Source organism: Mauremys mutica, chromosome 12 (genome assembly GCF_020497125.1).
Source record: "Mauremys mutica isolate MM-2020 ecotype Southern chromosome 12, ASM2049712v1, whole genome shotgun sequence".
NCBI lineage: Eukaryota > Metazoa > Chordata > Testudines > Geoemydidae > Mauremys > Mauremys mutica.
Window position 1 is genome coordinate 81,024,412 of NC_059083.1, and position 21,820 is coordinate 81,046,231.

The 21,820-nt window shown below is 46.8% G+C and overlaps 2 protein-coding genes across 8 annotated transcripts in view; one reads left to right on the top strand and one right to left on the bottom strand.

The window, feature by feature from the left end:
• The window catches only part of RPTOR (regulatory associated protein of MTOR complex 1), a 284,447-nt gene extending 277,834 nt beyond the window's left edge, over nt 1-6,613 (bottom strand). For all 7 annotated transcript variants that reach the window (XM_044983138.1, XM_044983137.1, XM_044983135.1 and 4 more), the window contains exon 1: nt 5,938-6,613. In XM_044983138.1, the coding sequence (XP_044839073.1) occupies nt 5,938-6,099 (162 nt within the window). In that variant the 5' untranslated portion in view covers nt 6,100-6,613. The remainder of the gene's footprint in view (nt 1-5,937) is intronic.
• Nucleotides 6,614-15,052: 8,439 nt separating this feature from the next.
• Nucleotides 15,053-20,608, top strand: LOC123347020. The gene has a single exon (XM_044984446.1). It carries the CDS (start codon nt 15,131-15,133, stop codon nt 20,606-20,608), a length of 5,478 nt encoding a protein of 1,825 aa, XP_044840381.1. The 5' UTR covers nt 15,053-15,130.
• The last annotated feature ends 1,212 nt before the right edge of the window (nt 20,609-21,820 follow it).

Genomic DNA, 21,820 nt, shown 5'->3' on the forward strand with positions numbered 1-21,820 from the left:
GTTCAAGATTTGCTCCTGTCTTCTTCAGTTAAAGAAACAGTACATAAGATAAACAATAATTCTGCAGTTGCGTTCACACAGGGCCAGCCTTGCTCAGACTGAGTTGCACCGTGCCCCATGAAAAGCTCCACTGAAAATAATGGGGCCTCTCAGTGAGGAGGAAGGTGCCACTTGGCATAAGGAAGGATAGTAGAATCTGGCCCACAACAATTAGTGTAACCATTTTGAAACAGTTTTCAATAAAATTAGACATTCACTGTGACTACAGTATACATCAGGGGTCGGCAACCTTTCAGAAGTGGTGTGCCAAGTCTTCATTTATTCACTCTAATTTAAGATTTCACATGCCAGTAATATATTTAAATGTTTTTAGAAGGTCTCTTTCTATAAGTCTATAATATAACTAAACTATTGTTTAAATAAGGTTTTTAAAATGTTTAAGAAGCTTCATTTTAAAATTAAATTAAAATGCAGAGTCGCCCGGACCGGTGGCCAGGACCCGGGCAGTGTGAGTGCCACTGAAAATCAGCTCGCGTGCCGCCTTTGACACGCGTGCCATAGGTTGCCTACCCCTGGTATACATCACTACCTGATGAAACAGAGTTGGATTTGGAGCCACTCTTATTTGAGCATATACTATAAATCAATGAGAATGGATTTCAGGAGCCTTGATCAGGTCAGTCTCATTCCTGAACCCTGACAAGAGAACTTTTCAGGCAGGAGAGGAAGATAAAGTAGAAGTTTCATAAAAGAACAGTAGTCAATGAGAATCCAAGTAGAGGAATACAGTCATCATACACCTCAGTTCAAAAATAAAACACATACGGAACTGTCTACTCTCTCATTTAAGATGCACAGTGGGATTTCAGCTGGGTCAAGCAGAGCTTTACATTCTGTGCCAGATTTAGTTTGGATTCTAATTTTAGCCTGAACGTTAGTCCCATTATTGTTTTGCCAAACCAAGATTTCAGCAGGTGACTCCGACAGCTTCAAGAACCCTACCTGCTATTCTTCAGTCTGAAAATCAAAAACTGTGTATTCCCTCTACTGGCTCTGTAGAAATTAACTGACATACTCTGTTCCCAGTACTGTGTTCTCAAAAGAGAGGATGCTGGGGTACAAACATTTTGGTATGACAAGATGCTTAGAGCCCTGCACAGATATAAAATTTGTATCCGCATCCAATCTGAGAGCTGCAAACATGGTCCAGATGTGGATATCCATATATTCGCAGGGCTTTAAAGATGCTTACATAAAACTTGTTTTTTTTTATTTAGTGGCAGCAATATGCTTAATTCCAGCTTTGTTTAACAATACGAGGGAGGGAAAACCCAGAGTTGACAAGAAAAAAAGGCAAACTAAAAATATTTTCAAACTTTGTGACGGTTAGCACTAAACATTAAAAATTGACTTGCCCTTTCAGAGACTCTTTGGGGAATCACCACTCTTTGTAATTGCTTGTATTTTGATGGACTCTTCATCTTTAATCATACATGCTGAACTACTAACTTCTGCCTTCACCATGAAGGCTAAAAACTATTTTCCACAAGGACATTCATATGCATTTATTATAAAAAAATATATATTTTTTAAAAGTATTAAATTTAGTGCTCATGGAAGGTGTCCAATTGACAATACTAGAAATCAAAGTCTTCTAGTTCAAACACAGACCTGGCATAGCACGGGCAGTAGTAATGCAAGCTTTTCACATACTGTTCTGTTAATACACAGTAACTCTGACTTGGAAAAATCCTCTAGTGCAAAACAGTTCAGGTTCCACAGGCCATTTAGTCCTTTGCTTCTCTGCTGAGTCGACCCACACATGGGTGTAGTGAAACTTAAGTATATATATTAAAAAACCTAAAATCTTAGACTACAAGTACAGACCTCCTTTTATATTACATTCTGCTTGTTCAAATATAAAATGTCACAAAATTAGAAGTGTACTATGTATAGAATACCTTTAATCTGCCTACCCATTCTAGACTAACAGATACTTTCATCCCACAATAACTTGGTGCTGTTGCACTATATTTCTAGTGTTAGAAGTTGCACAAAATGTTTTATTAAAGAGAACATCAAGGCAGATAGGCACAGAAAAACCATCCAGCTGTGTTTTGGTTTACAGAAATATGCAAGTCATACTGCCTCGCTGCGCCAACTTGTGAGAAAACTAGGTAGGAAACTTACAAAAAATTTGTCTGTAGGCGTTGCAGGAAGACAGGATTCTTGTATTTTTTATACCTTGCCTGTTCATAAGAACTGAGTGCACAGGCACAAGCAGCAAACTACCAAGTGCAACCTGAATGATCATGAATTCATCACCACCTGTTTGTCATTAATGATAACCCACATGCACAGCAGAGACATGTCAAGTTTGTCTAAGATGCAGCCTTCTTTAGAAGAGCTGATAAGATTTTTCAGGATCAGGAGAATAGTGGATGTGTATTTTGTTTTGTTTATTTTTAAGTAGCATTTTTACAGTAGGTTAAGATTTGGGCCAGAAACAATCATCACATCCTTCTAATGAAACAAATCTCACTTTTGTGCATCCGACGAAGTGGGTATTCACCCACGAAAGCTCATGCTCCAATACATCTGTTAGTCTGTAAGGTGCCACAGGACTCTTTGCTGCTTTTACAAATCTCACTTTGATACTGTACTATTTTTTTAAGTGACTTCTAGAACATTTGTTGTAAAATGAGAAGTATAATTCCGTTTACCTAAAAATCTTCTTTGGCATAAAGAACTCACAGATAAGGTGAGGATAAGAAAGATCAGAAAGGAAAAGGGATTCAAAAAATGAGAAGTTACTCTCCACTCCATCACAATGCCCAAATTAAGCAGGCATTTAGTTTGTGTTTGTTTTCAAAGATAACTCTCTCATTCTCTCTCTGGTTCATAGGGCTGAGGATTTCACGTGGCTATAACAGCTTTTAATGTTTTTTTTTAATTTGGATAGCTTCACTGCGACATTTTACTTCCCAATTAGACTTTTCATATAAAAGTGAAAGTTAAACAGAAGCATATAAGCACTGCTGAATGACAAGCATATGAGCCTGTATTCTTCTTATAGCATCTTCCATTCCAAAGCACTTCATGCATTTTACTAACTGTGCAAGTTATATAGTTCACAATACCAGCACACAACAGTTTAGCGCAAGAAATTAAGAACGCTGTATTCAACTGAAACTACAGCTAATTTTTTGTGCATGAAAAACAGAGTTTGGGCAGGACATGAGTTAACACTCTGATTCTTAGTATGAAATGACCATGTCAATGCAAACACGAAGATCCCACCGCACCATGACCTGCAGAATCTGCCAAAGACAAGATTAAAATCCTGCAACCCTCTATGGAACCGCATCAAGACCCTTACACCAAACTTCGACGCTGAGGCTCGATAGAGAGTCACATGGAGCGTTTCAACCACTCAAAACAAACAGCTTGTCATTAACCCTGCCGAGGAACCACCAGGTTTTGATTTATGTCAGAAAGACTGGTGCGGATTGACTCGCATCAGGACATCCCATGGGAGACATGGACAAACCCTCTTTAAATGGAAAATGAGGCAAACACCTGTATGCGACTTTGGTCACCAGCCACAAACGATGGAGCACATCATATCTGAGAGTTCCCTTCGTTCTTTCACCAGGGGCCTGAAGGACATTCACCAGCTCACTGCTGCAGCAATGTGCTGGCTATCAAACCTAGATATAAATTTGTAGTCGTTGCTATGTACCCAAGCTGTACAAAAGAAAAAGTGTGCAATGGAGTAATTCATAAGCACAGAGAAGTCTCTTATGTAAACTGGAACCTCCAGCATCTCAGATCCAGCTGAAATTGCACCAGGTCCAGAGGATAAAATGGCTACATCCACCCCCACAATGTCCCTTGGACCCAGAACTGTGTATGGACAATAGGAACCATGCAGTGCTTCCCTTCCCACCAGCCAACTGGCCTTTGGCAAAAAACTTCAGGGAGGAGCCAGCCAGAAACTAAAGTAGGCAAAGCAGACACAGAAACAGTTTAAGCAGGAACAGAGGATATTTTCTACAGTTCTGACTGGACTTGGTTTTACCTGTGCTGGTTGGGTGTTTGCTCCAACCTCCTCCTGCCCAGTCTCTTTACCTCAGCTTCACTCTACACCAACCCCCTTCCTCGCCTTCTTGTCCCATGCACCCTCTCTCTTTAGCCAATACCCCAACACCCCTTCCCCCTCCATAAACACTGTGGAACTAACATGACTGCTGCCATCATTCTGATCATTCTACTTGTACATTAGATCCCTTTCAACTACCCTTTGTCTATGTTGTCTATTTAGACTAAATTATTCAGGGCAGGGATTGTGCTACACTGTTTGTACAGTTGGGGCCCCAATCGTGGTTCATCCCTAGGCACTACTGTCACAAACATGTTTAATAAATTGTCTCAATAGTCCCACAGATTTGAAGTGTCCGTGGAAATTTGGAGAGGTTCTTTGAAGGGGTGGTTATTAAATAAGAATGTCATGACAATTATGGAACATTCTGACATCACAATTGTATTATCATAGTATCAAGAAAACCAAAAATAAGACGACCTTTTAGGTCCCATCTAGTCCATCTCTATAGGCCCAATGCAGAATTGCTTCCTGCAATACAATTTTCAAGATTACAATAATAATTAATTGAGAGTGTTAGTTTTTTAATGTGTCAGGTACCTGTGGATTTGGAGACACAACAGGTGTCCATACACAGACACACACAAAGGCAGTATACGCCCAAGATCTCAGAAATTCTATAGCTCACGGCCGCTTCTGAGAGTAGATCAAGTACACACCCTTTTCCTTCCAACATTTAGAGATTTATATTTAACCAGAAAACTTTAGCTGCAGCATACAAGCTACAAAGGATTGCATAGGCTTGACAGAAAGGTCTGCCTTTTAGTAACAAAGATTAGTACAGCATCAGTTTAATGTTCAAAAGATATTTGGTCAGGGGACAATATCCTGCTTGGCAGGTAAACACGTTTGAGGATCAAATAGGCATTTTCCATCTCAAAAATATTATGATCCTAATACTGTTCGGGTAAGAATGCATTACTCATATATTCCATGCAACATCCCAAAGAGGGACTAAACCCTCCCCTCCCCCCCCCCACAGGACAACTTCACAAAATATAATGTCTGCATTTACTGCACTGTCTGCCCACACCATTAACTCAGGAGTGGCCAGCCTGAGAAGGAGCCAGAATTTACCAATGTACATTGCCAAAGAGCCACAGTAATACATCAGCAGCCCCCCCATCAACTCCCCCACCCCCAGCACCTCCCGCTCACCTGATCAGCCCTCCCTCTCCCTCCCCGCACCTCCTGATCAGCTGTTCCCTGGCATGCAGGAGGCTGGGGGGGAAGGGAACAAGGGCACAGCAGGCTCAGGGGAGGGGGCAGGAAGGGGTGGCAAGGGAGCAGGGCCTGTGGCAGAGCCAGGGGTTGAGCAGTGAGCACCCACCGGCACACTGGAAAGTTGGCGCCTGTAGCTCCAGCCCCAGAGTCGGTGCCTATACAAGGAGCCACATATTAACTTCTGAAGAGCCGCATGTGGCTCTAGAGCCATAGGTTGGCCACCCCTACCATTAACCTGATCCAGAGAAGTCTATTTTAAGACGTCATTAATTCCACTACTTTGTCAGGAGAGCACTAGTTTCAAAGAAACTCAATGCGGCTATTTAAAATGCATATAATTAGGAACTGTAACCAACATTCATAATCTGTTAATATGTTCACTTCCACTGTAGTCGTGCAACAAGTGCATGGGACCACAGCAAACCTGACTCCTGGGAACAAATAAACTCAGTGATGCATCCAAAAGCATCCTGCAGACCCTGGACTAACACCAGAACCTCCTCCTATCCTTCCCCTTCTCCCCCACAAAAACCTCTGCCCCAGAGCATTACCCGGTCCTTCATCCTCCAGCTCTGGGCCAGAGACTTGGAGCCCTCGATCTTCTCACAGTGCCGCTTCTTCATGAAGGCCAGAGGCAAGTTCCAGTCAGACAGGTCTGCCTCATCCTCCTCCCCGAGCCCCAGGAGAGGGGACTGCAGCATCTCAGACTCCATCGGGGGAGAAGGGTGCCAGGCAACAAGTGCTCCGCAATCTCCAGCCCAGCACACACCGGGGAGAGGAAGGGGCCGGTGCGGTCCCTATCCCAGGAGGGGGCTGTTCGGGGTGGAGCTCTGCGTGCCCCTTTCCCAGGTGCCGGGGGGACAGCGGGCCCCGTCCCAGGTGTCTGCAGGGGGGCTCAGCGCCGGCGAGTCTCCTCCTCGGGGGCGCCCGCGGACAGCAGCCCCGGCCGGGCTCTGAGAAGGCGGCTTCTCCTCGGCCCCGGGGAGGGCTGAGGTGTCGCTAGAAGCACTCGGGGGGGACCGGGCCTCTAGCCCCGCGGGCAGTGCACGCTCCCCGGCTGCTGCGGCGGGCGCCGAGCTCGGCCCATCGCGCCCTCCCCCGGCTCCTCCTCACACACACCGGCCCTGGCGGCTGGGCTGGCTTCGGCCCCCGTGGGAGGGGAACCGTCCTGCGGCGCCGGAGAATTAAACTCCCCTCAGCAACACACCAAGGAGGCGGCCATATTGCTGTGGCCCACAATGCACCGCGGGGACGGGTCGCCGCGTGAGACAAACCAGGCCGGCCGCGTTCGGGATCGCAACTACAAGGAGAGGAGGGGCTGGGTTACCAGAGCATCCTCTCCGCCTGCTGGCGCTGCCCAATCCCTGGTGTGGGGGTGTCACGGGTGATCCCACTCAGCTCCCCCCAAACCCCGCAGTACCCCTAAATTCCCCAGAGCACCACCCCCAAAACACTATAAATTCCCCACCGCACCCCCAAAATACCCCAGCCTTCTGCAAAACTCCCCAGAGCCCCCCATTTTCCCCCAAATCCCACACAGCACCCCCAAAGACCCCATACTCCCCAAACTCTCCAGAGCCCCCCACACACACAGCCCCCAAAACACCCCACAGCACTCCAGAACACAATACACCCTACTATTCCAAAAGCATTCTCTAAGTCTCCAAACTTCCCTCAGCATCTCCAAAACACTCCAAACTCCCACCACACTCCCCCAAATACCCCAAATTCCCCATAGCACCCTCCAAATTGCTCCAAACTCCTAACTGAAGCCCCCAAAACATCCCAAACTCCTCACTGCTGCCCCCCAAAAAACATTCAAAACTCATTACATCAGCTCCAATATCCCCACTCCTTACAACAGATTTCTAAACGCCCTTAAATGCCCCACAAATACTGTCCAACAAAATTTCCACAGCACCCAAAACAGCCTCCAAACACCCCAAAACTCTTAACATGCCCCCCAAATTTCCCCAGAACCTCCAAAACATTGCTTCAACACCCACCAAAAAAATCACCCTCCAAAATCCCCACCCAGCAAAGCCCCACAAGAGACAGAAGCACACCCATAAGCAAGCCCATTTACACTAAAAGGGCACCACGCTATCTAACCCAAGAGGAGGAGAAGGAAGGTACTGGGCTTGGCATAAGAGTCACTGTTCCATTTTCTATATAACCTTAGGGTATGTCTACACTACAGCAGCACAGCTACACCACTGCAATTGTGCCACTGTAGTGTAAACATTTCCTACATGGACAGAAGGAGCTTTTCCATCAGTGTAGATAATCCATCTCTCCAAAAGGCAGTGGAAGAATTCTTCTGTGGATCTAGCTGCATTTACAGTGGTGGTTAGGTCAACCTAACAAGTCACATTGGGCATACATTTTTTCACAGCCAAGTCAATCTAATGTTTAGTTGTAGACCGGACCTTAGTTTCCCTGAGTCTCGGTCAGCATTTCAGGCAAGTCAGCATTTTTATGTCAATAACTGAAGGCAATAAAGAACGCTCACTGTGGCATGTGGTTGTCTGTGGTGAGGTGAAATGGGTCTAAAAATAAAGGTGTCCCTGAAGTTTTAGAAAAGTGGAAATTTGTGTATAATTATTTTGGAATAAGTTAGTCACAAAGTGTGTGTAGGGGGGTGCTATTTTATGCAGATAGGACATTGGTCAGGAGGTGAGATGGGTTTTATATTCACAGCACTTTTAAGTTACAACTTTTCCAGGAAGTTTTCTGCCTGAGGTTTTCAAAGGTGCTGGGATTTGTTTATATATTTCAGACTTTTGTAATAAATTGTGCAGAAAATTATTTAATGAAACAAAAAACAACCTCAAAAGAAAGCAAATTTATGATGATGTCTTTTGCTCCAGGGGAAACAAGTAAGACCTTGCGGTCCCCCTTTTTTCTCAGCGAGGAAATGAGGGAATGAAAGGGAAAGCACAGACTTTTTGACAAACCCACCAATATATCTTCCAGGGACTCTAAGTCACTCCTGGTAATTGTCTAACCACACTGTATTTTCAGCGTGAGCCTCTTCGGGAGGAGCTGTTAGACATGATGCTCTCTGTGTTCTTCTAATGATATGGATTCACGGAACACAGAACAGACTAGCTCATCAATTACCATTGGCGCCCTAAAAGCAGACACACTCCAAAACCACACAATTGACATTGCTATCACTCAAGACTCACCACAACACTGATCGCAAAGCAGGCTTTTCAGACAAGTTTACACCAAAATGTACAAATTACGTTCCTGATACCCTCACATAAGAAGAGTCTGTAAAGTGAAATCTGTCTGTGATTTTAAGTCATGGGGCCTGACTAGTTTTACACCAGTGTGACTCTGTTGGGCCCCATTCTCTGTTGCCCTGTACCCCAGTGCAATGTGAGTGGACATTGTTACTAATCTGATGTGACAGTGTTTTACACCCACTCACATCGGCTTTGCACGGATGCAAAGAACTGTGCAAAATGCAGGGAAATGGAGAAACTGGATTTACTCCTCATTCTCAAATGGTGCCCAAAACACAAATGTTGCTCTAAATGGGGGTTCTCCTGCCCCATTCTTGAGAGCATTTCCCTTTGACGGCAATCCAATCAAACTGCACCCATATTTGCATTTTAAATGCTTTTACATATAATTTGATTAATAAAGCCATGTTGCATTTGCCTAAGATGGAGTCATCGTGGATAGTTCTCTGAAGATGTCCACGCAGTGTGCAGAGGCGGTCAAAAAAGCAAACAGGATGTTAGGAATCATTAAAAAGGGGATAGAAAATAAGACTGAGAATATATTATTGCCCTTATATAAATCCATGGTACGCCCACATCTCGAATACTGTGTACAGATGTGGTCTCCTCACCTCAAAAAAGATATTCTAAAATTAGAAAAGGTTCAGAAAAGGGCAACTAAAATGATTAGGGGTTTGGAGAGGGTCCCATACGAGGAAAGATTAAAGAGGCTAGGACTCTTCAGCTTGGAAAAGAGAAGACTAAGGGGGGATATGATAGAAGTATATAAAATCATGAGTGATGTTGAGAAAGTGGATAAGGAAAAGTTATTTACTTATTCTCATAATACAAGAACTAGGGGTCACCAAATGAAATTAATAGGCAGCAGGTTTAAAACAAATAAAAGGAAGTTCTTCTTCACGCAGCGCACAGTCAACTTGTGGAACTCCTTACCTGAGGAGGTTGTGAAGGCTAGGACTATAACAATGTTTAAAAGGGGACTGGATAAATTCATGGTGGCTAAGTCCATAAATGGCTATTAGCCAGGATGGGTAAGGAATGGTGTCCCTAGCCTCTGTTCGTCAGAGGATGGAGATGGATGGCAGGAGAGTGATCACCTGATCATTGCCTATTAGGTTCACTCTCTCTGGGGCACCTGGCATTGGCCATTGTCGGTAGACAGATACTGGGCTAGATGGACCTTTGGTCTGACCCGGTACGGCCATTCTTATTTTCTTATGTTCTAAGATTCTAGCTATATTTTTATTCATAAGCTACATTTTAAAAAATATACCAGCATGCTGCCAACAAATGGCTGGAACAAGAACATTTCCTGGAAAGACTAAGTTTCTGGGACGGCTAAAGGGGCTTTTTTGTGGCTTTGATTTATTGATTGGGTGAGCTAATTTATTTATTTGTATCTGATTATTTAGTGCTGATCGGTTATCATAATTATGTGATTGTAAGTCTAATTAATTGTTAGGGCACATAGGTATTTATTATCATTTAAATAATATAATAAATTAATTACCTCCTGTCATAATAAAATTATAAATGCTAGGGTAACATCCTCATACATAATAATAAAAACACCCAGGAAAACATCTTGCTTTTAGGAGGGCTTAGACCACCTGAGCCTGCACTTATTCTCAATGCACAACAGGAGAAATCCATTCAAGCCAGTCCTTGTAATCCAATGACTGTCTTTGCCTGTTGAATTTGTCCCAGGTTCCCTCTAGGGAATTCTTCTGCAGCTTCACTCTGCGATGTAATTGGGCTCTGCACGAGACAGCAATATAACCACAGCCTGCAACATGTCAGCATCACTCCACAATGTTAGCATAGATTTTTAAAATATCCCATTTTAATAAAACTCCAGTCTCTTAAATCCACATTAAGCATATGGTGCAACCATGTGTTGGCTACATTCTTCCCCTGCAAACCTAATGTCTGTCCCCTTGTTTATATTCCACATCTGTGGAAACATAAATCCTACTTAAAGTAAATTGTCAAGAGTAATTACCTGAACATATGTGAGCTATGTAAAAACTAAAGCTAAACATGCCCATTCTGTCCCCAGAAATGGGCAGGCTGTAGTTTCATCAGCAATCCGAGGTAATCACAAGAAAGCCAAGGGCAAATGAACTGACAAGTACTGGAGGACAATATGTATCCCCAGGTTGCAGTGCTTTGAAGACTACCAACCTCAAAATCCAGCCAAAGGGAGGGCTGACTGCACAGCTAAGAGCCAGTCATGGTGGAGGCAGACTGGCAGCAAACTCCTTTCACACAGTTCTGCTAATGCATCTCAGTCCTGACCCGCAATACCTTTTATTATCCCAGCCACGTTCCCCACACAGCTTGGCCTGAACCACTCACATCACCGGTTATTCCAGGCCTAAGGCAGCACGCAGCCCTGTCAACTTGCTTCAGTTCTCTGGCTGCGCCAGTCCTATGACTCCAGGTCCTGAGGTAAACAATAAGTGTTAAACTGAAACGTTAAAAACTCACTTTGCTTTAGAATAACAGGCTCAAAGAGGAGCCCTACCCCATGTAAAAAGCGACAAAGAGTCCTGTGGCACCTTATAGACAAACAGACATTTTGGAGCATAATCTTTCGTGGGTGAATACCCACTTCGTCACCCCATGTAGTCATTTACACCTGCACCAAGAACGTATTGGACGTGTACATGCCTGCTGGAGCCAGTGAGGGGCACGTTCCGACTTGGCAACATTTTACATTCACTTGCTTTGGGTGTAAATGGCTACACAAGGAACAGGGCAACAGAGAATTAGGCCATCTGGATTTCTAGCCTACAGGGGAAAAAAAACCCAGCAAAAACCACATAGTTAACTGTGGAAACAGGTGTTGCCAGCAGCAGGTTTATGTGCGCTGCAGATCCACATGGCTACAAACCTGTTTAAGAGGAGAGTGTTATGTTATGCTAGCTACATTCCCCCTGGACATGGCTTTAGTGTGAGGGAACCCCAGATCCTGCTTCCCATTGGAGGATGAGGATTCCATTCCCACCAGCTCCCTTGTTACATATTGTTAATGTCCAAATTCCATTTAGTTGCGCTTTGTTTAGGGGTTCACAGTGGAATGCAACAGAATCACACAAGGTGCAGAGCTTGAACGCTATCGACTTAAGCGGCAGCGGGGAATTCATACCTGTTGTGTTACTTTAGATGGAATCTATGGGCCAAAGGTGTTTACACAACCCAGGCACTGTCCAACAATTAGAGTAAATTTGTAGGCCCACTTATCACAACATGCCCTACAGCCCCTTTAAGGCTGTTATGCCAGCTCTAAAGGCTATAAAGCAGCCATAAGGTTCCTCATCCAGGGACTACCCTCTACACAGGTGGCCTCTCTATCAGGAGTAGGCTGAGGGCAGGAGAGGGCGCAGTTCGGTGTGTGCCTATGCGTCAGCTATTCAGCAAGCCTGCAATTGCCCAGAGCAGTCATTGCAGCAGGGTTGCGAGTTAGGGAAGCCCCAGGACAGGGGAAACACATCACATGTCCATTGGTCTCTACACCAGTGCAATTCATTGACTAGTACAAGCACAGGAGTCCTCAGAGCACCAATGAATGGAGAAGCAAGGATGCTGCCATTGTTATGATAGTTTCTGGGACCTGACCGGGATGACATAATCACAGTTTTGAATACACACTTTTTTTTGTTATGCATGATAAAAAGGGCACAGCATTTACTTTTAGGAAATTTGTGACTGGGGAGTCTTGAACTCCAAACCCAGTAAATATCAAAGGTAAAATAATAAATCTTTACATTACCAGTCCTCTTGCTGAGGCTCACAGATTGCCCTTTCTAAAGGACAGATACTGCAGGTCACCAGGGACCTGGTCTCTATTTGAATTCCTAATTTTTGCAAGTTTTCATCAAGATCAAAATGAACTGATTTATTCAAATATAGCACTGCCAGGAACTTGGCCCTGATGGCATCCAATCTCTGATAATGAAAATCTTCAGGCTAGTGGTCATGGCCTCTCCTTGACGGTTGTAGCTGAATGCATTACCCAGAGTTACTCACCTTATTTCATATCCATAGAGTGAGGAACAGAGGGAACCATAAATAATCCCCATTTATAACCCCATAAAATTTGCTATTGGAAATTATTCCTTTCCCAGGGTTCCTATTGTTGCAGTCCAGAGTCCAAGGTCAGATCCAGGATTCTCTCACAATGGAACAAATTCTGCAGTCCTTACTGGAGCAAAACTCTCACTGATGTCAATAGACCACAGAACTTGGCCCAGTGCCCCTAGATTACAGTTTAGACTCTCCATGTGTTTCTTCAGCCAAACCCTGCCTCAAACCATGAGATGTTAATGTTCTTCCTTTTCTCTTTTCCCCACTTCTCTCTTAATCTCTTTCCTTCTTCATATTTCATTCTCTAATAATAATATTTTATATTTCTATTAATATCTTTCTATGAAAATGATCCTAAAAGGCTCTACAGCCAATATATAGATAAAGGCACCATTTCACTCAAAGAAAAATGCAGCCATCTCTGGGATGGAATGTGACATCTCTAATAGTACAGAGGAACAACACACAATAGTTTAGGACAAGAAGAGAAGAAGAATCCCATATACAAATTAAACTGCAAAGGAAATGTAGAGAGGCAAAATGTAGTTACCCAAACTGGTATTAGGATAGAACATCAGGTGATTTTTTTTTTTTAGGTGGAGAAAGGCAGTCATGGGAGCTTTAAATTGTCATGATTAGTCAAGACTACTGTCTTACATCTCATCAAAAAGGTGACACTCCCAGTGTCACAGTGTCCCCTGACGCTAGGCTGGGGCATTAGACGTTGAAGGAAGAATGCCATCTACTGAATTACAGACATCTTGTTGAGGTCGTACCACCTTGTTTTTCCTTTGGGCTCCCACCCTGGTGTTGACTTGGACCAACCCTACTTAACTTGTGAAATTTGATATAATGACTGCCCAAGATGCAATGGGTCTAAACACCTTCAGGCAAACGGGAAGGGGCCACTATCCCATTTGGGTTTCCTGATGAGGCAATTGTGTGAATCAGGGATCCCCGAGTGCTGCAAATCCTTTGAGAGATCTGCCCCCAGGAATCAATAAATTCCTCCAAAAGAAAAGAATTTTCCTGATTTCTTCTGGTAAGGACACCTGTTGACAAAGCATTCTACGGGACCTTCCCTTTGTGACGTCTCTCCAGTCAATTAATAGCCTGCATCTCATGACTTTTGTATGAGCCAAGGTTTGGCCTTGTGTTCTTGGGCGAAACTATCTCCTTGCCTTTCTACCACAAGGTGCAGTATGAGAGTTGGCTGCCACGCTCTGTCAAGAAGTGGCTTCATTTCAACCATCCTGTATATATATAACACCAAATCCTAAATCATGTCCTCAGTTTTCACACATTCCTCACTCACTCAGGGCTGGCCCCTATCAATTTCAAAGAGAGTTTGGCTTGAGTAGAGTCTGAGTAAAAACGGAGTAAAGATTTCAGGATTTGGTCCATAGTTTTTATAGGTGTAACCCCTTTGGGGTCTAGAGAGCATGGCCCCTTTAAATCTTTTTCCCAAGGGGGAGGGGGAGAGTAAGAAAAAGGAGGGAAACTCCAGGGGGCAGGGCTGGAGCTGGAGGGAGAGAGAGAGGAAGCAGCATGGCTGGCCCTGGAGAAGGAAGCAGAGAGAACCTGCCAGAGGCCTGAGGAGGACAGGCCCGATCGGGGACAGCCCAGGACAGGAGCCAGGAGGAGCCCTGTGCCGGGGGGAATCACCCGAGGAGGACAGGCCGGAGCTGGACCCAGTATCACGGCTGCCCGGAGCTGCCTGGGGCTGTGAGTACTGGGGCTTGTGACTCTGCACTGGGAATAAGGAGGGAGGCTGTTAGATAGTTAAGTGGGGAGGTGGCCGCTCTGTGTGGCTTTGCAGAGAGCGGCAGAAGAGGGCACCGGAGGGGTTTGCTGGGGAGAGTTCACTGGCGCCGAAGACGACCAGGAGCACCCAAGACTCACCACCGGACTGGAACTTTGCTCAGGCCTCCTGAACTTTGTGTGCAGACACATTGCTTAGTGTCTGTCCTGTCAGACTGTGCTACCACTGGGTCCGTGGGGTCTTGGTTTGAATGCAGCCCTGTTTTACTGCTCCCCCTATATTTCTCCTTGTTGTTTTTCTCCTCCCAGCCCTCTGTAAATAAATATCTCCCTTTGTTATGTCCCTTGTACTTTTCCTGTGGGTGTGTGTGTTCACTCTGGGGGGTTTGGAACAGGTGCCCCTGGGGTGGAAGGGATTTCTCCTGCTGCATTCCTGCGCGCGCTGTCTCTTGGCCAGAGCTGCCTGCAGAGCAGACTCCATCTTGGCTACGAGGGCGCTAAAGTTACACTTGGTGGCCCGTACGGGGATTTGCAGCACACACACACACATACCCACACCCCTACGTTGCGCACCCTGGGTTTTTTCTTCACAGAGAAAAAAAACTCCTGAGTGACTTTCATCTCAGTAAAAAAAAAAAAAATGGAGAGAGGATTATTAGAAGACCTGTGCCGAGGGGCACGACTCCCAGTAACCAAAGCTGTGCTGGTGGCGGGGTTCCCAGAAGAGATGGAACCAAATGAAATTGAGGAAAGCCTAGATGCAGCTGAAATACTGGGGAGGGTAAAGGTCCACACCCGTATTTACAACCGCAAAGTGAAGGGCATGGTAGCACTATGTACTCACTCCAAGGAAGCAGATCTTGACAAAGTGCCCAAAGAGGTGAAAGTAGAAGGTATCCCCTGGACAATTCTCGGGGCAGAGCAGTCCCCTCCTAGTGTGCCTGAGTCACTTGAGGTGGATTCTTTAGCACAGAAATTGCAAGCTCTGATGGTAGATGAGAAGCGGACAAGAGAAGAATTAATTTTAGCATTAGGAGGGGCTCCAACACCTGCAGCACCCAGCCTGGTGGGATGGGCCAAAGAGCTGGGAAATGCTCTCAAAGATGCATTGAAGCCGGTACATGAAAATGCTCCATACAAGCGGTTACGTTCATTCTCGGGGGTGTCACCTGTACCCTCAGGGGAGGATGATTATGAAACCTGGAGGGATTTTACGGTGCCACTTGTCCAAGAGTGGGAATGCTCTGATGCTGAGAAGCGGAAACGGGTGCTTGAGAGTCTGAGGGGACCTGCCATGCGAATTATCCGAGCCCTGAAAGACTCACAACCAGCCGCCACAGTGCAAGACTATTTAACCGCTCTTGAGAGTGTCTACGGTGCTACTGATAGCAGTGAAGACCTGTATTATCGGTTTCGCCATACCTATCAGGAGCCCCACGAACGATTGTCTGATTTCATCAGGAGACTAGAGGATTTGCTACAGCAGGTAGTGCGGAAGGAGGGCATCCCCACCAAGCGCATTGATTTCGCTAGATTGGACCAAATCCTCCGGGGCACCCGACAAGATGGGTTGATGTTGTGGAAACTGCAGCTGAGGGAGCGGGCCCAAGACCCACCCCCATTCCACAAGCTCATTCGAGAGATACGTGAGGAGGAGGAGCGATTGTTGCAAGCGGATGCAGTGTTGCAGCCGAAGACGGCAGGGAGTCACACCACCACAGTGCTTGGAGAGATGGAAGATGCCCCATCAGTGGCAGCAGCACTGAGAGATTTGACCCGAGAAGTGGCCATGATGAAAGCTCAGGGACATACTGTGCCATCCTCAAGAGAGGAGAGTAGCAGGAGGGGTGATAGCCAGCGTGAAGGTTTCTGTTATAACTGTGGAAGAGATGGTCACTATGCCTTCGACTGTCAAAACAAGACAGATCATGCAAGGGTATCTCAGAGATTGCAGCAGACCATTAGGAGGCTTCAGGGAAACACCCACAGGGCTTGGGGAAGGAGCAACCCAAGACAAGGCTCCCCAGGAAAAACCACAAACAGAGGCTACCCACGTGGGCTGATAGGCCCCCAGGCTATAGTACCTGTTCGTATAGAAGGACGATTGTGTGAGGCATTGCTGGACAGTGGATCACAGGTCACCATACTTTATGAATCTTACTACCGAGAACACCTGCAGCACTTGCCCCTGCGTCCCCTGTCTGGCCTGACAGTCTGGGGAATTGGCTGTGACTCCTGCCCCTATCGGGGATATATCCTGTTAAATGTTCAGTTCCCAAAGAACGTTGCGGGGGTAAACCAGGAAATAGAAACTTTGGCACTGGTCTGCCCAGATCCAAAGGGAAGAAAGTATGCACCTTTAATCCTAGGGACAAATGCAAACCTGTTCCAGAGGTTGGCGTGGAAATGCCGTGAGATGGCAGGGAACAACTATCTGCAGGAGCTGCCAATGCATGCTTTATGTAAAGCTGCATACCAGCGAGCCAGGGGGCCCCCATCCCAAGAGAAGACCAAGGCTAGGCCTTTTGGGAGGGATAGTTTCCAGTTTGGGGATTCCCCCATTCCTGCTGAGTGGAAGGACCGCCTGTGTGAGAAGTTAATCAAGAGGAAGGCTGTTTTCTCTATACACGAATGGGATGTTGGGTGTGCACATGATGTGGAGCACCATATCCAAATGCAGGATGGTCGGCCTTTTCGAGAGAGGTCGAGACGATTAGCCCCCGCTGATATTGAAGATGTGAGGCAGCACCTACAGGAACTGGTTCAAGCAGGTATCATTGAGGAATCCAGGAGCCCCTACGCATCGCCGATCGTCGTAGTACGAAAGAAAAGTGGAAAGGTGCGCATGTGCATCGACTATCGCACTCTGAACCGGCGGACGATCCCTGACCAATACACAATGCCCCGGGTGGATGACGCTTTGGATAGCTTGAATGGTAGCTGCTGGTTCTCTGTCCTTGACCTCCGCAGTGGATACTATCAAGTGCCCATGGCACCCGAGGACCGGGAGAAGACAGCATTCATCTGCCCTTTAGGATTTTACCAATTTAATCGCATGCCTCAAGGAGTATCTGGAGCTCCAGCCACATTTCAGCGACTCATGGAGCGGGTGGTAGGGGACATGCACCTGTTGGAGTGTCTGGTATACCTGGATGACATTATAGTGTTCGGGCGCACTTTAGAAGAACACGAGACTCGGCTGTGCAAAGTCCTGGATCGTTTGGAACAGGCTGGCCTCAAGTTATCCTTAGACAAGTGCATCTTCTGCCAGACATCCGTGCGGTATGTGGGACACATAGTGTCTGCAGATGGTATAGCTACAGACCCAGAGAAGGTGAAGGCGGTAACTACCTGGCCGAAGCCCACAACTCTCAAGGAATTAAGGTCATTTCTGGGATTCTGTGGCTATTACCGCAAGTTTATCAAGAATTTTTCGCACATCGTACATGCACTCACAGAGCTCACCAAGGGATACCCCCCCACAAATAAGAAGAAGGGGAACTCACCTCGCCATAAATACTTCAATGTGGGTGCACCTTTTGGAAAACGGTGGACTGCTGAGTGTGAAGAAGCTTTCCATAAAATCATTCAACAGCTCACGCAAGCACCTGTTTTGGTGTACGCTGATCCCACCCAGCCGTATGAACTTCATGTTGATGCAAGCTACACTGGTTTAGGCGCTGTCCTTTATCAAGAGCGTGAGGGCAAACTCCGACCGGTAGCATTTGCAAGTCGAGGTCTCACACCGCCTGAGAGAAACTACCCTGCACATCAAGTGGAGTTCCTGGCATTGAAATGGGCCATCACAGAGAGGTTCCATGACTACCTCTATGGGGCCAAGTTCACTGTAAAAACTGATAATAACCCTTTGACATACATCAAGACAACAGCAAAATTATCCGTAGCAGGACACCGGTGGTTAGCGGCACTCTCTGCCTATGATTTCACTCTGCAGTATCGACCCGGTCGAACAAACGTGGATGCAGATGCCTTGTCTCGGCAACCTCACTCTAAGGATTTATTACCCAGTGATCAGATGAATGTGGGGACCTCTGCACTGAGAGCTTTATGCCAACGGGTATCCATTGTGGAGGAAAAATCCACAGCCAATGGAGAACGAGCAATTGACTGTCTGGGTGCACCACCAGAAGCCATACCCATAGCCTACTCAAGTTTTACTAGAGTACAGGACCCACAGCTGCCCAAACTAAAGGATCGAGAGGTAGAGTATGCCCAGCGAGCTGATCCACGGATGAAGGACATCCTTTATGCGTTGGAAAGGGGAAAAGATCCCAGGGCTATTCGACTGAGTCACCCAGAGGAGGCCCTTTTGCTGAAAGAATGGGATCGCTTATTGGTTCGGGATGGACGACTTTACCGAGGGCAGAAGCATCCTCAGAGGCCTCACCATAAGCAGTTGGTGCTACCGCAGAAGTACCGGCAAGGCGTGTTAGAGGCCTGCCACGATCGAATGGGGCATCTGGGAATCGAGCGGTTGGAGGCCCTAGTTAAGGCAAGATTCTATTGGCCCCGAATGGGGCCTGACATCGCCCACCATATTCGCACCTGCACCAGATGTATCCAACGAAAGACTCTGCCTAAGCAGGCGGCTCCTCTTGTCAGCATCACAAGTTCTGCACCCATGGAGCTTGTCTTTATGGACTTTCTGTCATTAGAGCCTGACCGCCGGGGTACTGCAAATATCTTGGTGGTCACTGACCATTTTACTCGTTATGCCCAGGCTTATCCCACCAAAGATCAAAAAGCTTCCACGGTCGCCAAGATCCTGTGGGAAAAGTTCTTCGTCCACTATGGGTTGCCCGCCAGACTACACTCAGATCAGGGACGGGATTTTGAAAGTCGATTAATAAAAGAACTTTGTAAGATCATGGGGATAAAAAAATCACGTACCACCCCTTATCATCCCCAAGGGGATCCACTACCAGAACGATTCAACCGCACACTACTGAACATGCTGGGAACTCTGGAGCCTCAGCAGAAAAAATACTGGAGCCAGCACGTAGAGCATTTGGTTCATGCATATAACTGCACTCGACACGATGCAACTGGGTTCACACCATACATGTTAATGTTCGGTCGAGAGGCCCGGTTGCCGATCGATCTCTGTTTTGAAGTGTCTTCAGATGGGGCACTCCCAAAAACATACTTGGGGTATGTGGCGCGCTTAAGAGATCAACTGAAAGAGGCATATCGAATAGCGACGCAAGCAGCTGGTCACCAGAATCAAAAGAATAAAACCCGATATGATCAGCGAGTGAGGCAACAGGAGATTCGGGTTGGTGACCGAGTTTTGGCCCGAAATCTCGGACTACAGGGAAAACACAAAATTGCAGATCGTTGGGAGTCACACCCGTACATTATAGAGAAGAAACTTGGGGATCTACCAGTGTATCGCATACGTCCTGAGGGCAGTCGTGGCCCCACCAAAACTCTCCACCGGAATCATCTGTTACCTATAGGACAAGTATTGTTTCCCCGTGAGGATGTTTCCACAGATTCTGAGACTCCCGGACCTGCAAGTCGGACACGGTCCCAACGATGGAAATATACCCGTCCTCTGCAAACACCCAGCTCCTCGGAGAGTGAGGATGAAATAGGGTTTGGTGAACATCCAGTTGGGAATGACCTAACCCTAATGGATCCTTTTGTTGTCACGCAAAGAGATGGTGAAGGGGAAGACCCCACACTGAGCATTCCCGAGGCCTCACTGTCCCAAGCTGTGGAGACCCCCCAAGAACATGATGAGGAAGGCTCAGTGCAGGCAGAGAACCCTGTACCCCAAACAGCCACTTTAAACCCAGATGCACTTGAATTCGTGCCTCAAGGACCCATCATCTTGCCTCCATGTCCGGTGGTGTCACCTCAGCCAACATCCGACAGCCAGCCTAGACGTTCCTCTAGGGAAGGGAAGCCCAGGTGTGTGCTGACGTATGATCGTTTAGGGGAACCCAGTGACCTACAGCTTCCTGGGGTGCCACGGGGGGCGAGCTGCCTCATGGGAAACCTGTTCCACCCCTCGGGGTTCTGTGGGATGGATGATGGGAATGCTTCTGATGAATGGGGGCCCTGGGTCTCCTGCTGGGGATCCATGGCTTAAAGTTGCCTACCTTGATGGGGACATCAAGGATTATTTCTTTTGGGGGGGGGGAGAGTGTAACCCCTTTGGGGTCTAGAGAGCATGGCCCCTTTAAATCTTTTTCCCAAGGGGGAGGGGGAGAGTAAGAAAAAGGAGGGAAACTCCAGGGGGCAGGGCTGGAGCTGGAGGGAGAGAGAGAGGAAGCAGCATGGCTGGCCCTGGAGAAGGAAGCAGAGAGAACCTGCCAGAGGCCTGAGGAGGACAGGCCCGATCGGGGACAGCCCAGGACAGGAGCCAGGAGGAGCCCTGTGCCGGGGGGAATCACCCGAGGAGGACAGGCCGGAGCTGGACCCAGTATCACGGCTGCCCGGAGCTGCCTGGGGCTGTGAGTACTGGGGCTTGTGACTCTGCACTGGGAATAAGGAGGGAGGCTGTTAGATAGTTAAGTGGGGAGGTGGCCGCTCTGTGTGGCTTTGCAGAGAGCGGCAGAAGAGGGCACCGGAGGGGTTTGCTGGGGAGAGTTCACTGGCGCCGAAGACGACCAGGAGCACCCAAGACTCACCACCGGACTGGAACTTTGCTCAGGCCTCCTGAACTTTGTGTGCAGACACATTGCTTAGTGTCTGTCCTGTCAGACTGTGCTACCACTGGGTCCGTGGGGTCTTGGTTTGAATGCAGCCCTGTTTTACTGCTCCCCCTATATTTCTCCTTGTTGTTTTTCTCCTCCCAGCCCTCTGTAAATAAATATCTCCCTTTGTTATGTCCCTTGTACTTTTCCTGTGGGTGTGTGTGTTCAATCTGGGGGGTTTGGAACAGGTGCCCCTGGGGTGGAAGGGATTTCTCCTGCTGCATTCCTGCGCGCGCTGTCTCTTGGCCAGAGCTGCCTGCAGAGCAGACTCCATCTTGGCTACGAGGGCGCTAAAGTTACATAGGGATGTTTCTGGGCTCCATGTGTATTCCATTTCCCATGCCTGCTGATTATCAAGATATTTAATTGTCAAGTAGTTAATAAAAACACCCACTCTTCTTGCCTGGATCATTCAGCATCTGTGACAAAACAATTCATAGCCACTGTGAGGTCACGAACTCTAAAAACATTACATGACTCCGAAGAACAGGTTGGGGAGAAAGGAGATGTTTTTTGCTAATGCATCAAAACTGTTGGGTCCAATCCATCTTCCATCAAAAGCAGTGGAAAGACTTACACTGACTTCAATGGGAAGTGGATCAGGC